Consider the following 11,951-nt stretch of genomic DNA (forward strand, 5'->3'; position numbering starts at 1 on the left):
TTGTAACTTTAAAATTATATGTATTTTGGCCGGGTGCGGTGGCTCATACCTGTAATCCCAGCACTTTGGGAGGTCGAGGCAGGTGGATCACTTGAAGTCAAGTGTTCAAGACCAGCCTGTCCAACATAGGAAACCCCATCTGTACTAAAATACAAAAATTAGCCGGGTGTGGTGGCACACGCCTGTGATCCCAGCTATTCAGGAGGCTGAGGCACAAGAATTGCTTGAACCCAGGAGGCAGAGGTTGCAGTGAGCCGAGATGGTGCCACCGCACTCCAGCCTGGGTGACAGAGTGAGACTCTGTCTCAAAAATAAAAAATCAAAAAATTACATGCATTTTGAGTTACCCCCACAAATGAATAGAATGATACCCATACCCTGATATGCATCTATATTAGTAGTCACTCAATATCACATCTCAATGATGACGATTGTTGTGGTGGTTGAGGTTAAATTGTTTCCTTTGGTCTAAGACATGGGCTGACAAACTTTTTCCATAAAGGGCCAGATAGTAAATATTTTAGGCTTTGTGGGGTATCTATTTATGACTTATTTTACTTCTAGTATTATTTCATCTTTTATACAGGTTATTAAGGTTAGTATTGCTACATAACAAATTACTCCAAAATTTAACCATTGATATTCAAGAAGTGTTCAGCTGCTAGGTTCTTATTCTGGGACTCTCATGATATTGAGGTCAAGATGTCAGCTGGACGCCAGGCGCCGTGGCTCATGCCTGTAATCCCAGCGTTTTGGGAGGCCAGGGTGAGTAGATCACCTGAGGTCAGGAGTTTGAGACCAGCCTGGCCAACATGGTGAAACCCCGTCTCTACTAAAAATACAAAAATTATCCTGGTGTGGTGGCACGCACCTATAATCCCAGCTACTCAGGAGGCTGAGGCAGGAGAATTGTTTGAACCCAGGAGGCGGAGGTTGCAATGAGCTGATATTGCACCACTGCACTCCAGCCTAGGTGACAGAGCGAGACTCTGTCTCAATCAATCAATCAATCAATAAAATATGTCAGCTAGGACAGCAATCATCTTAAAGTTGGACTGGGATGGAAATCCATGAGGGCTCACTAACAGGGATGGCAGTTATTGCTGGCTTTTGGATTACAACACAGCTGGAGCTGTCAATCAAAGAGCATATATATGGCCTTTTCAGCATGGTGGTTTCAGGGTAGGAAGAATTGTTACATGGCAGCTGCTTCTCCAAGAGTGAATATTCCAAAAATGCCAGGCAGATAACCTTGTGAGGTGTTTTGACCTAACCTCAAAAGTCACACAAAGTGATTTACACTGTATTATACTGATCAAAATAGTCGCAGGGCCTCCCAAATTCAAAAGGTAGAGCCAAAGTCCACATCTGTCAATGGGAAGAATGGAAAGGTCACATATCATATGTGGAATGGGACATAACAACTTTGGAAATTAAATCTCTTCCCCAGGTAAATAAATGGATGCAATATGCATATAGATATTCAATAGATCAATGTTGTTAATAGTAAAAGTACGGAACATTTCTAATGCTAATCAATGGGGAATTGATTAAATAAACTTTGGTAACTCTAAAGAGTAGAATATTATGCAACCATTAAAAGGTATAAGGTAGTCCTATGTAGACTGACATGGGAATGTTCTGAAGATATAGCTTTAAGTGAAAGAATCAAGTAGCAGAACAGTATATACAATTTCATTAAATATACAAATTTTATATGAAATAAGCATAGAAAAATTTAATAAAATATAGCATACAACCCCACCCTCTACATTATATATATGTTTGATTTTCTGTAATTTTTATAATTAACAACATAGTAAACATTTAGCTACATATATCAATAAATCTTAAAATTCTCATAACTTTTGATCCATTAATTCAAGTTCTTAGAATAAATCCAAGTAAAATAATCAAGGAAATGTACTAACATATAAATATTAAAACATGCATAATAGAGAAAAATTATGTGACTTTAATTCAATCCATTATAGTGAAAATCTGCATATATAATACTTTGAAATAATCAATATTATGACAGATTTTTATCACAGCTTTATTGAGATATAATTCTCATGCCATATAATTCGCCTATTTAGGGTAATAATCCAATGGTTTTTTAGTACACTCACAGAGTTGTGCAACCATCATCACAATCAACCTTAGAACATTTTCATCACCTCAAAAAGAAATCTCATGCTCATTAGCAGTCACTACCATTTTCCCTTCAATTTCCCACCCCTAGCCCTATGCTACCACTAATTTGCCTTCTGTCTCTATGGATATACCAATTCTAAATGTTGCATATTAATGGACTAATACAATATGTAATAATTTGTGACTGGATTATTTCACTTGGCACAAGGTTTTCAAGGTTCATTCATGTTTTAGCATGTATCAGCACTTTGTTCCATTTTTTTGCCAAATAATATTCCATTGTATAGACATACCATATTTTATATATTGAGTGATAGGTATTTAAGATATTTCTACTTTCTAACTATAATGAATAATGCTGCCAGGAACATACACATTCAAGTTTTGTGTAGGCATATTGTTTCATTTGCCTTGGGGATATACTTAGGAGTGGAATTGTTGAGTCATAAGGTAATGCCATGTTTAACATTTTGAGGAACTGCCCAACTGTTTTCCACAGTAGTGTGCCATTTGATGTTCCCACCTATAGTATGTGATGTTTCCAATTTCTCTACATTTTTGCAAACACCTGTCATTATATTTCTTGTTTATTATATCCATCCTAGTGGGTATAAAGTGGTATCTCATTATGGCTTTGATTTGCATTTTCCTGATGGCTAATGATGTTGGGCACATTTTCATGTATTTATTGGCCATTTGTATATTTTCTTTGGAGAAATACCTATTCAGATCCTTTGCTCATTTTAAAATTGGGTTTTTAAAATTATTTAGTTGTAAGTATTCTCTATGTATTATAGATACAAGTCCCTTATCAGATACATTACTCACAAAAATTTTTCCTATTCTGTTAGTTGTCTTCTCACTTTCCTGATGATGTCCTTTGAATCATAAAAATTGTGCATTTTGATGAAGTCTCATTTATCTATATTTCTTTTGTTTCTTGAGCTTTTGTTGTCATATCTAAAAAACCATTGCCTAATCCAAGGTCATAAAGAATTACACCTAAGTTTTCTTCTAAGAATTTGATAGTTTTAGCTCTTACAATTAGGACTTTAATCTATTTTGAATTGTTTTGTAGATGGTGTGAGAAAGAGGCCCAAATTCATTTTTTTTGCAGGTAGATATCCATTTGTCTCAGCACCATTTTAAAAAGACTATTCTTTCATAGTTGAATTTTCTTGGCACAACTGTAGGTATGAGGGTTTATTTCTGGACTCTCAATTATATTCCATTGATCTATATGTCCTTATGCCAGTACCACACTGCCTTGATAGAAATCTGGAAGTGTGAGACCTCCAATGTTTTCCTTCTTTTTAAATATTGTTTTGTATATTCTGGGTTTCCTGCATTTTCATGTGGATTTTGGGATCAGCTTACCAATTTCTGCAAAGAAGCCAGATAAGATTTTGATAGAGATTACATTGATTCTATGGATCAATTTTGGAAATACTAAGTCTTCCGATCTATGAATATAGAATGTTTTTCCATTTATTTAGGTATTCTTTTATTTCTTTCCACAATGTTTTTTTAGTTTTTGGTGTACAGGTCTTGGACCTTTTATTGAATTTATTTCTAAGTGTTTTACTATCTTTATGCTATTTTAAGTGGAATTGTTTTCTTACTTTCCTCTTTGAATAGTTCATTGCTAGCACATAAAATACAATTAATTTTTGTATATCAATCATATATTCAGCCACATCGCTGAACTCATTTGTTAGTTCTTACAGTTCTTTAGTGAATTATTTGGGATGTTCTATATACAAGATCACATCACCTGCAAATAGATACTTTTACTTCTTTCCTTTCAACCTGGATGCCTTTTATTTCATGTCTCTTGCCTACCCTGAAGATATCTGAATGTCAGAAAATAAAGCTCTTCATTTTCCCTCAAATATTTAACTAATTATACAAATATAGTTTCTATAATAGCCTATTTTTTACTACTGATCAGAAATGTTTCCCTATCACACACTAAAAACTTGTATACTTGGGTGTGTTAGTGGGCTTTCTTGTTTTATTTCTCTTACTGTGCTTATTTCAGTACTATATTGGTTACAATTGTAGCCTTATAAGTCATTCTGCTTCCTTGAAGTGTGAATTGCCCTACCAGGGATAAATGAAATAGCACGCCAGATAAGACAAGGTAGCTAGCACAGTGCTGCTAACATAAGTGGCATCTCTAGAGGGCAATATCACATACTTGTGGCTGTCCTTTGTGTCCCACCACACATAGTAGTGTCACTATCAATTGGGATGATGAACAGTTAATAAAGAATTATTTTTACTGTGTATTAAGTGCCCAATATGTAAGGATTAATTATTTTTATAAACCAAACACCCAAAGATAACCAGATTAAGCAGGTATACTAATACTATGTAACTAAATCTGTAATGATGGACATTTGTGCTGTTCTATTTTTTTTAAATTATAAACTAAGCCAATGGAATCACTACTGTAGTTATAATACAAACAAAGAATAAGTTTTCAATAAATAATTGCTATGGGAATCTTTTTAACATAAATTTTTTGAGACAGGGTCTGGCTCTTTCACCGAGGCTGGAGTGCAGTGGCACAGTCACAGCTCACTGCAGCCTCTACCTCCCGAGAGCAATCAATCAATTCTCCCACCTCAGCCTCCCAAGTAGCTGGGACTACCGGTGTGCGCCACCACACTGGGCTAAATTTTGTAATTTTTGCAGAAACAGGGTTTTGCCATGTTGCCCAGGCTGGTCTCAAACTCCTGGGCTCAAGCAATCCACCTACCTTGGCTTCCCAAAGTGCAAATTTTAAATATAAGACTATTTTAGCACTGTATTAATTATCTCTGTGGGTACATCAAAAAGCTAGAAAGATATCAAGTTAACAACCTAACATCACAACTAAAAGAGCTAGAGAACCAAGAGCAAACAAACCCTAAAGCTAGCAGAAGAGAAGAAATAGTCAAAATGATAGCTGAACTGAAGAAGATAGAGATATGAAAAACCCTTCAAAAAATCAATGAATCCAGGAGCTGGTTTTTGGAAAAAATAAAATAGATAGACTGCTAGCCACACTAATGAAGAAAAGAGAAAAAATCAAATAAACACAATCAGAAATGACGGGGATATCACCACTGATCTCACAGAAATATAAAAACCATCAGATAATACTACAAACACCTTTATGCACGTAAACTGGAAAACCTAAAAGAAATGGATAAATTCCTGGACACATACAGCCTCCCAAGACTGAACCAGGAAGAAATTGAATCTCTGAATAGGCCAATAACAAGTTCTGAAATTGAGGCAATAATAAATAGCTTACTAACAACAACAACAACAAAAAAGCCCAGGACCAGACATATTCACAGCTGAATTTTACCAGAGGTACAAAGAACAGCTGGAATAGTTTCTATTGAAACTATTCCAAAAAAATTGAAAAGGAAAGACTCCTCCCTAATTCATATTAAGAGGCCAGCATCATCCTAATACCAAAACCTGGCAGAGATACAACAAAAAAAGAAAACTTCAGGCAAATATCCTTGAAGAACATTGATGCAAAAATCCTCTATAAAATACTGGCAAACCAAATCCAGCAGCACATCAAAAAGCTTATCCATCACGATCAAGTTGGCTTCATCCCCGAGATGCAAGGTTGGTTAAACATATGTAAATCAATAAATGTGATAAATCATATAAACAGCACTCAAGACAAAAACCACATGATTATCACAATAGATGTAGAAAAGCCCTTTGATAATTCAATATCCCTTTATGTTAAAAACTCTCAATAAACTACATATTGAAGGAACATACCTCAAAATAATAACATCCATGTATGACAAACCCACAGTCAATATCAGACTGAATGGGCAAAATCTGGAGGCATTCCCTTTGAAAATCAGCACAAGACAAGGATGCTCTCTCTCACCACTCCTATTCAACATAGTATTGGAAGTTCTGGCCAGGACAATCAGGCAAAAGAAAGAAATAAAGGGTATTCAAATAGGAAGAGAGGAAGTCAAATTATTTTTGTTTGCAGATGAAATTCTCCTATATCTAGAAAACGCCATTGTCTAAGCCCAAAAGCTTCTTAAGCTGATAAGCAACTTCAACAAAGTCTCAGGATATAAAATCAATGTGCAAATATCGCTAGCATTCCTATATACCAACAACAGGCAAGCTGAGAGCCGAATAATAAATGAACTTCCATTCACAATTGCTACAAAAAGAATAAAATTCCTAGGAATATAGCTAACAAGGGAAGTGAAGGACCTCTTCAAGGAGAACAACAAACCACTACTAAAAGAAATCAGAGAGGATTTCAGTGAGGACCCAAACAAATGGAAAACATTCCATTCTCATGGATAGGAAGAATCAGTATCATGAAAATGGCCATACTGCCCAAAGAAATGTATAGATTCAATGCTATTTCCATTAAACTACCATTGACATTCTTCACAGAATTGAAAAAAACTATTTTAAAACTCATATGGAACCAAAAAAGAGCCCAAATAGCCAAGACAATCCTAAGCAAATAGAACAAAATTGGAGGCATCACACTACCTGACTTCTAACTATACTACAAGGCTACAGTAAACAAAACAGCATGGTACTGGTACAAGAACAGACACATAGACTAACGGAACATAATAGAGAACTCATAAATAAGACCACACACCTACAACTATCTGATCTTCAATAAATCTGACAAAAACTAGCAATGGGGAAAGGATTCCCTATTTAATAGTGCTGGGAGAAATGGCTAGCCATATGCAGAGAATTGAAACTGGACCCCTTCCTTATACCATATACAAATATTAACTCAAGATGGATTAAAGACTTAAATGTAAAACCCAAAACTACAAAAACCCTATTAGAAAATCTAGGCAATACCATTCAGGACATAGGCACAGGCAATTGCAACAAAAGCAAAAATTGACAAATGAGATCTAATTAAACTAATGAGCTTCTGCACAGCAAAAAAAACTCATCAGAGTGAACAGACAACCTACAGAATGGGATAAAATTTTTGCAATTTATCCATCTGACAAAGGTCTAATATCCAGAGTCTCCAAGAAGCTTAAACAAATTTACAAGAAAAAACAACCCATTAAAAAGCAGGCAAAGGACATGAACAGACACTTCTCAAAAGAAGACATACATGAGGCCAAAAAACATATGAAAAAAAGCCCAACATCACTGATCAAGAAATGCAAATCATAACCACAATGAGATACCAACTTAAGCCAGTCAGAATGGCTATTATTAAAAAGTCAAAAAACAACAGATGCTGGCGAGGCTGCAGAGAAAAAGAAACACTTTTACACTGTTGGTGGAAGTATAAATCAGCAACCACTGTGGAAGACTGTGGTGATTCCTCAAAGACCTAGAACCAGAAATACCATCTAACTGAGCAATCTCATTACTGGATATATACCCAAAGGAATATAAATCATTCTGTTATAAGGATACATGCACCCGTATGTTCATTGCAGCACTATTCACAATAGCAAAGATATGGAATCAACTGAAATGCCCATCAATGATAGACTAGATAAATAAAATGTGGTACATATACACCATGGAATACTATGCAGCCATAAAAAGGAACGAGATCATGTCTTTTGCAGGCACATGGATGGAGCTAGAAGCCATTATTCTCAGCAAACTAATGCAGGAACAGAAAACCGAACACTGTGTGTTCTCACTAGGAGCTGAATGATGAGAACACATGGACACATGTCAGGGAACAACACACACAGGGGCCTGCTGGGGGCAGGGAGGGAGAGCATAAGGAAGAATAGCTAGTGGCTGCCAGGCTTAATACCTGGGTGATGGGATGATCTATACAGCAAACCACCATGGCACATGTTTATCTACGTAACAAACCTTCACATCCTGCACATGTGCCCCTGAGCTTAAAATAAAAGTTGAAGAAAGAAAATTATCGTTGTGGGTAACTATTAGAAGTGAAATTACTGGCACAAAAGATCAAATATTAATTTTTTTTTTGAGACAAAGTCTCACTCTGTCGCCCAGGCTGGAGTGCAATGGTGTGATCTCAGCTCACTGCAACCTCTGCCTCTTGGGTTCAAGCAATTCTCCTGCCTCAGCCTACCGAGTAGCTGGGATTACAGGCGCCTGCCACCACGCCCAGCTAGTTTTGGTATTTTTAGTAGAGATGGGGTTTCACCATCCTGGTCAGGCTGGTCTTGAACTCCTGACCTCAGGTGATCCACCCGCCTCAGCCTCCCAAAGCGCTGGGATTACAGGTGTGAGCCACCGTGACTGGCCGATATTTTTATTTTTAAATAATTTACTAAGTTGATCTTCAGAAAAATTTCACCAATATATTCAATAAGAGCAGGGGAGAGTGCATGTGTCCCCAATCCTTCAACAAATCTGTTAAAAATTTTCATGTAATCTAATCTATCAGCATTTGTCTCTGTTATATAGTCACACTGCATATCGATTGGTCAACGACAAGGGACAGCATAGAATACGATAGGCTATATTATGTAGCCTAGGAGTGTAGTAGGCTATACCACATAGATTTGTATAACTACACTCTACGATGTTCGCACCACCACGAAATTGCCTGATGCAATTCTCAGAACATATCCCCGTTATTAAGTGGCACGTGACTATATTTAAAGGCCTTCCACACCAAAAGCTTATGTGGAGATAAACGGAGACTACCCATAAGAGAACAAACAAGAGCTACTTATTCACAGCTTTTTTATAGCAAGGAAGTCAAGCCACCATCATTTGAGTCTGGCAGAGATTCAAAGGCAGGCAGGGGAGTGGGAAAGCTTTACAGTGGAAAACAAAAACACAAAGACTTCAAGTATGCTCTGATTGGATGTTGTTGACGTGAGGAAGCTAGAGGCAGGCCAGCTAGAGGCAAGCATCCTATGTGATTGAGTATGGGTTCATATTTGGGTTTTTCTTGTTTGTCATCAGGTTAAAAAAATTAAAAAGGCCAGAAAGGCTAGCAAATTGATTAAAGTCCTGAACATTTCTGCAGATGCTATACTTTGGCTTTTTGAGCTGCTTGCAGCAAGGTCACAGTTCAATTTTCCTATGTGGTCTGGTCATTGTCTCTGTATATTCAGTTTCTCACTTAAGATAAATTAATCGTTCTTTTATTTTGCTTCAAATATAACTTTATTTTTTATTCATTTGAAAATTTATGTTTGTACATGTCAGGAAAAAGGGACAATTTCATTTATTTTGGAAAATTTTTCTTAAGTTTTTTCTAAAGTGCAATATTCTATTCTTTATACAGTACTTAAGTTCACATTCATACGATTTTATCGGGTGGGTCTACGTTATTTCAGTGGAATTTAAGAGCAACATTATCAAGACTCCTCCTCTGGACCGCCCAACTCATTAAAAAAAAAAAAAAAAAACTTTGTGATTTTCATTAAAATTCCTTCTTTGATTAATTTCTTAACAAGAAGAAAAGGACAAAAGGGCCCAGGGAGGTGAGAGGGTACCTGCTGGAGAGAGGTGGTGGGTGGCTGGAAGCGGCTGGCTAGGAGGCGGGGCGTGGGGCGGTGGAACTCCTGTTCTGCGGCATTCACGTGATCTGCCCGGGCGCAGATGTGGGCACCGGTCCGAGTGCCTGCCCTCTGTCCCCGCGGCTGGTCTCGTCTGCTCCGGTTCCTGGGCTCCTAATTCTTGGTTCAGCTTCTTCCAGGTCAGTGTGCGGGCCTTCCACGCTGCCAGCGGAACACTGGAATGGCGGAAGGGGAACGAGTACGGTAGGGGGAAAGGCTGGGGGTGGGGTCGGGTCGAGTCGAGGGAAGCTAGCCCGAGTGTGGACAGAGATGGCGGTGGGAAAACGGCTAGGGGTGGCTGAGGGGGAGCACGTAGGCAGTGGGCAGAGGGTGAGGAAGGCGAGCACCCCCAAGTATCCATGCTCGCTTTTCAGGCACATCCTCTTCTCTGCCCTCCGTCCATTTTGGAGCCGGAGATGGTGGGCTGGGTACGCCCCAGTAGTGAGACAGTGGAAGTAAACCCCCTCTGCCGTTCCCGTGCGTAGAGAAAAACGTTGACCGCGAGGCTGGGGAGGAGAGTTGCCTCTGAGGAAGAAGGGCACAGAGACCCAAAATTAGTTCGGAAAGCATCCTGGTTTGGTGCCCGAGGCCTGGAAAGAAATGGCGGCTGGGGTGCGGGGGAGGTAGGGGAGGAAAACGTTGGATGAGAAGGGCCTGGACTCAGGAAACGGAACCGCGTCCGTGTGAGCCCGCTGAGCGCGCAGACCCTGCCCCTGTCTCCTGTCTGTCTGCAGGTCTGCGCGTCTGTTGTTCCCAGCGCTCTGCGAAGCCTGAAAAGGAGGAGCAACCTGTCCAGAATCCCCGCAGGTCCGTGGAAGTACGGGGCTGCATGGACAGGGGCCCACAAGGGTTGAGAGTGTGGAGGGCCCGGCCAGGGCCGAATTGGGGCCCCTGCCCATTCCCCCACCCACATGAACACACACCTTAACAGGCTGAACCAGTGCACGGAAAGTGGCAGGGCCTGCCAGGTAATGGCTGGCTCACGTGTGTGGGAGGAGTGGCGGGCTACGTGGTGGGCAGAAGGCCCTCTTGGAGGACCGGCCAGCTTAGGGGAACCCTCATCAGGGGTGAGATGCAAGTACTATCCAGACCTGCCTTCCGCCCTATGCACTCAGTCTCCCATGTCTCCTCTTTGTTTCCTCTTTCCTCCACTCCCATCCCCCAGGACAGGAAAAGGAGGGGAAATCTCGACATGGAAAAACTCTACAATGAAAATGAAGGAATGGCTTCAAACCAAGGCAAGATGGAAAATGAAGAACAGCCACAGGACGAGAGAAAGCCGGAAGTAGCTTGTACTCTGGAAGACAATAAGTTAGAAAACGAGGGAAAGACTGAAAACAAGGGCAAAACAGGAGATGAGGAAATGTTAAAGGATAAAGGAAAGCCAGAGAGTGAGGGAAAGGCAAAAGAAGGAAAGTCAGAGAGGGAGGGAGAGTCAGAGATGGAGGGAGGATTAGAGAGAGAGGGAAAACCAGAGATAGAGGGAAAGCCAGAGAATGAAGGAGAGCCAGGGAGTGAAACAAGGGCTGCAGGAAAGCGCCCAGCTGAGGATGATGTACCCAGGAAAGCCAAAAGAAAAACTAATAAGGGGCTGGCTCATTACCTCAAGGAGTATAAAGAGGCCATACACGATATGAATTTCAGCAATGAGGACATGATAAGAGAATTTGACAATATGGCTAAGGTGCAGGATGAGAAGAGAAAAAGCAAACAGAAATTGGGGGCGTTTTTGTGGATGCAAAGAAACTTACAGGACCCCTTCTACCCTAGAGGTCCAAGGGAATTCAGGGGTGGCTGCAGGGCCCCACGAAGGGACATTGAAGACATTCCTTATGTGTAGTGTCCCTGGCAGGCATTTACCAGGCCATGTGCTTTAACCTTACGGTAATACTTTACTTTAGGCATCCCTCCTGTTACTAGCAGCCTTTTGACCTGTCTGCAACACAGTGTTCTCATTAGCAAATGTTCATCTGTTACATGGAAAAAATGTTGATGGTGCATTGTAAAATTAAAAAACACAACTTGCAGAACCAAATATATGGCATCAGTACATTTTTGTGAAGCTACAAAGATACTTACCTAGTAATATAGTATAGAAAACAATTCTGAAAGCTGTGTCCACTAAAAGATTAACAGTGGTTATCTGTGGGTGATTTTTTCTGTTCTTTTTTGTTCATCTGTCCATTTTTCTCCTAAAAACAGATTTCTTTAGTCATAAAAATAATAAAAGATAAAATATTGGAAAACAGT

General features: G+C 39.5%; 1 protein-coding gene across 8 annotated transcripts; it reads left to right on the forward strand.

Moving 5' to 3' along the window:
- Positions 1 to 463: 463 nt before the first annotated feature.
- On the forward strand, positions 464 to 11,736 carry TCEAL4 (transcription elongation factor A like 4). Of its 8 annotated transcripts, XM_032757352.2 has the most exons (5): positions 464 to 765; positions 1,331 to 1,450; positions 9,842 to 9,977; positions 10,436 to 10,518; positions 10,867 to 11,736. In XM_032757352.2, the coding sequence occupies exons 1-5, from the start codon at positions 703 to 705 to the stop codon at positions 11,539 to 11,541; spliced, it is 1,077 nt and encodes a 358-aa protein (XP_032613243.1). In that variant the 5' UTR covers positions 464 to 702; the 3' UTR covers positions 11,542 to 11,736. The 8 variants fall into 8 exon arrangements, with proteins under 8 accessions (XP_032613243.1, XP_032613249.1, XP_032613248.1 ...); XM_032757358.2 differs by lacking the exons at positions 464 to 765; positions 1,331 to 1,450 and having other exon boundaries at positions 9,705 to 9,905; positions 10,436 to 10,508; positions 10,872 to 11,736; XM_032757357.2 differs by lacking the exons at positions 464 to 765; positions 1,331 to 1,450 and having other exon boundaries at positions 9,705 to 9,900; positions 10,436 to 10,508; positions 10,872 to 11,736.
- Positions 11,737 to 11,951: the final 215 nt, after the last annotated feature.

This window comes from Hylobates moloch, unplaced genomic scaffold, assembly GCF_009828535.3.
Source record: "Hylobates moloch isolate HMO894 unplaced genomic scaffold, HMol_V3 SCAFFOLD_7, whole genome shotgun sequence".
Lineage (NCBI taxonomy): Eukaryota > Metazoa > Chordata > Mammalia > Primates > Hylobatidae > Hylobates > Hylobates moloch.

Bases quoted from the DNA above. Each gene is read 5' to 3' on its own strand.
- TCEAL4 (XM_032757352.2), top strand. From the start codon at position 703: ATGTCAGCTGGACGCCAGGCGCCGTGGCTCATGCCTGTAATCCCAGCG. The intron at 9,978-10,435 runs GTGGGAAAACGG...GTCTGTCTGCAG, and splicing joins GAGTGTGGACAGAGATGGCG to GTCTGCGCGTCTGTTGTTCC. The intron at 10,519-10,866 runs GTACGGGGCTGC...CCCATCCCCCAG, and splicing joins ATCCCCGCAGGTCCGTGGAA to GACAGGAAAAGGAGGGGAAA.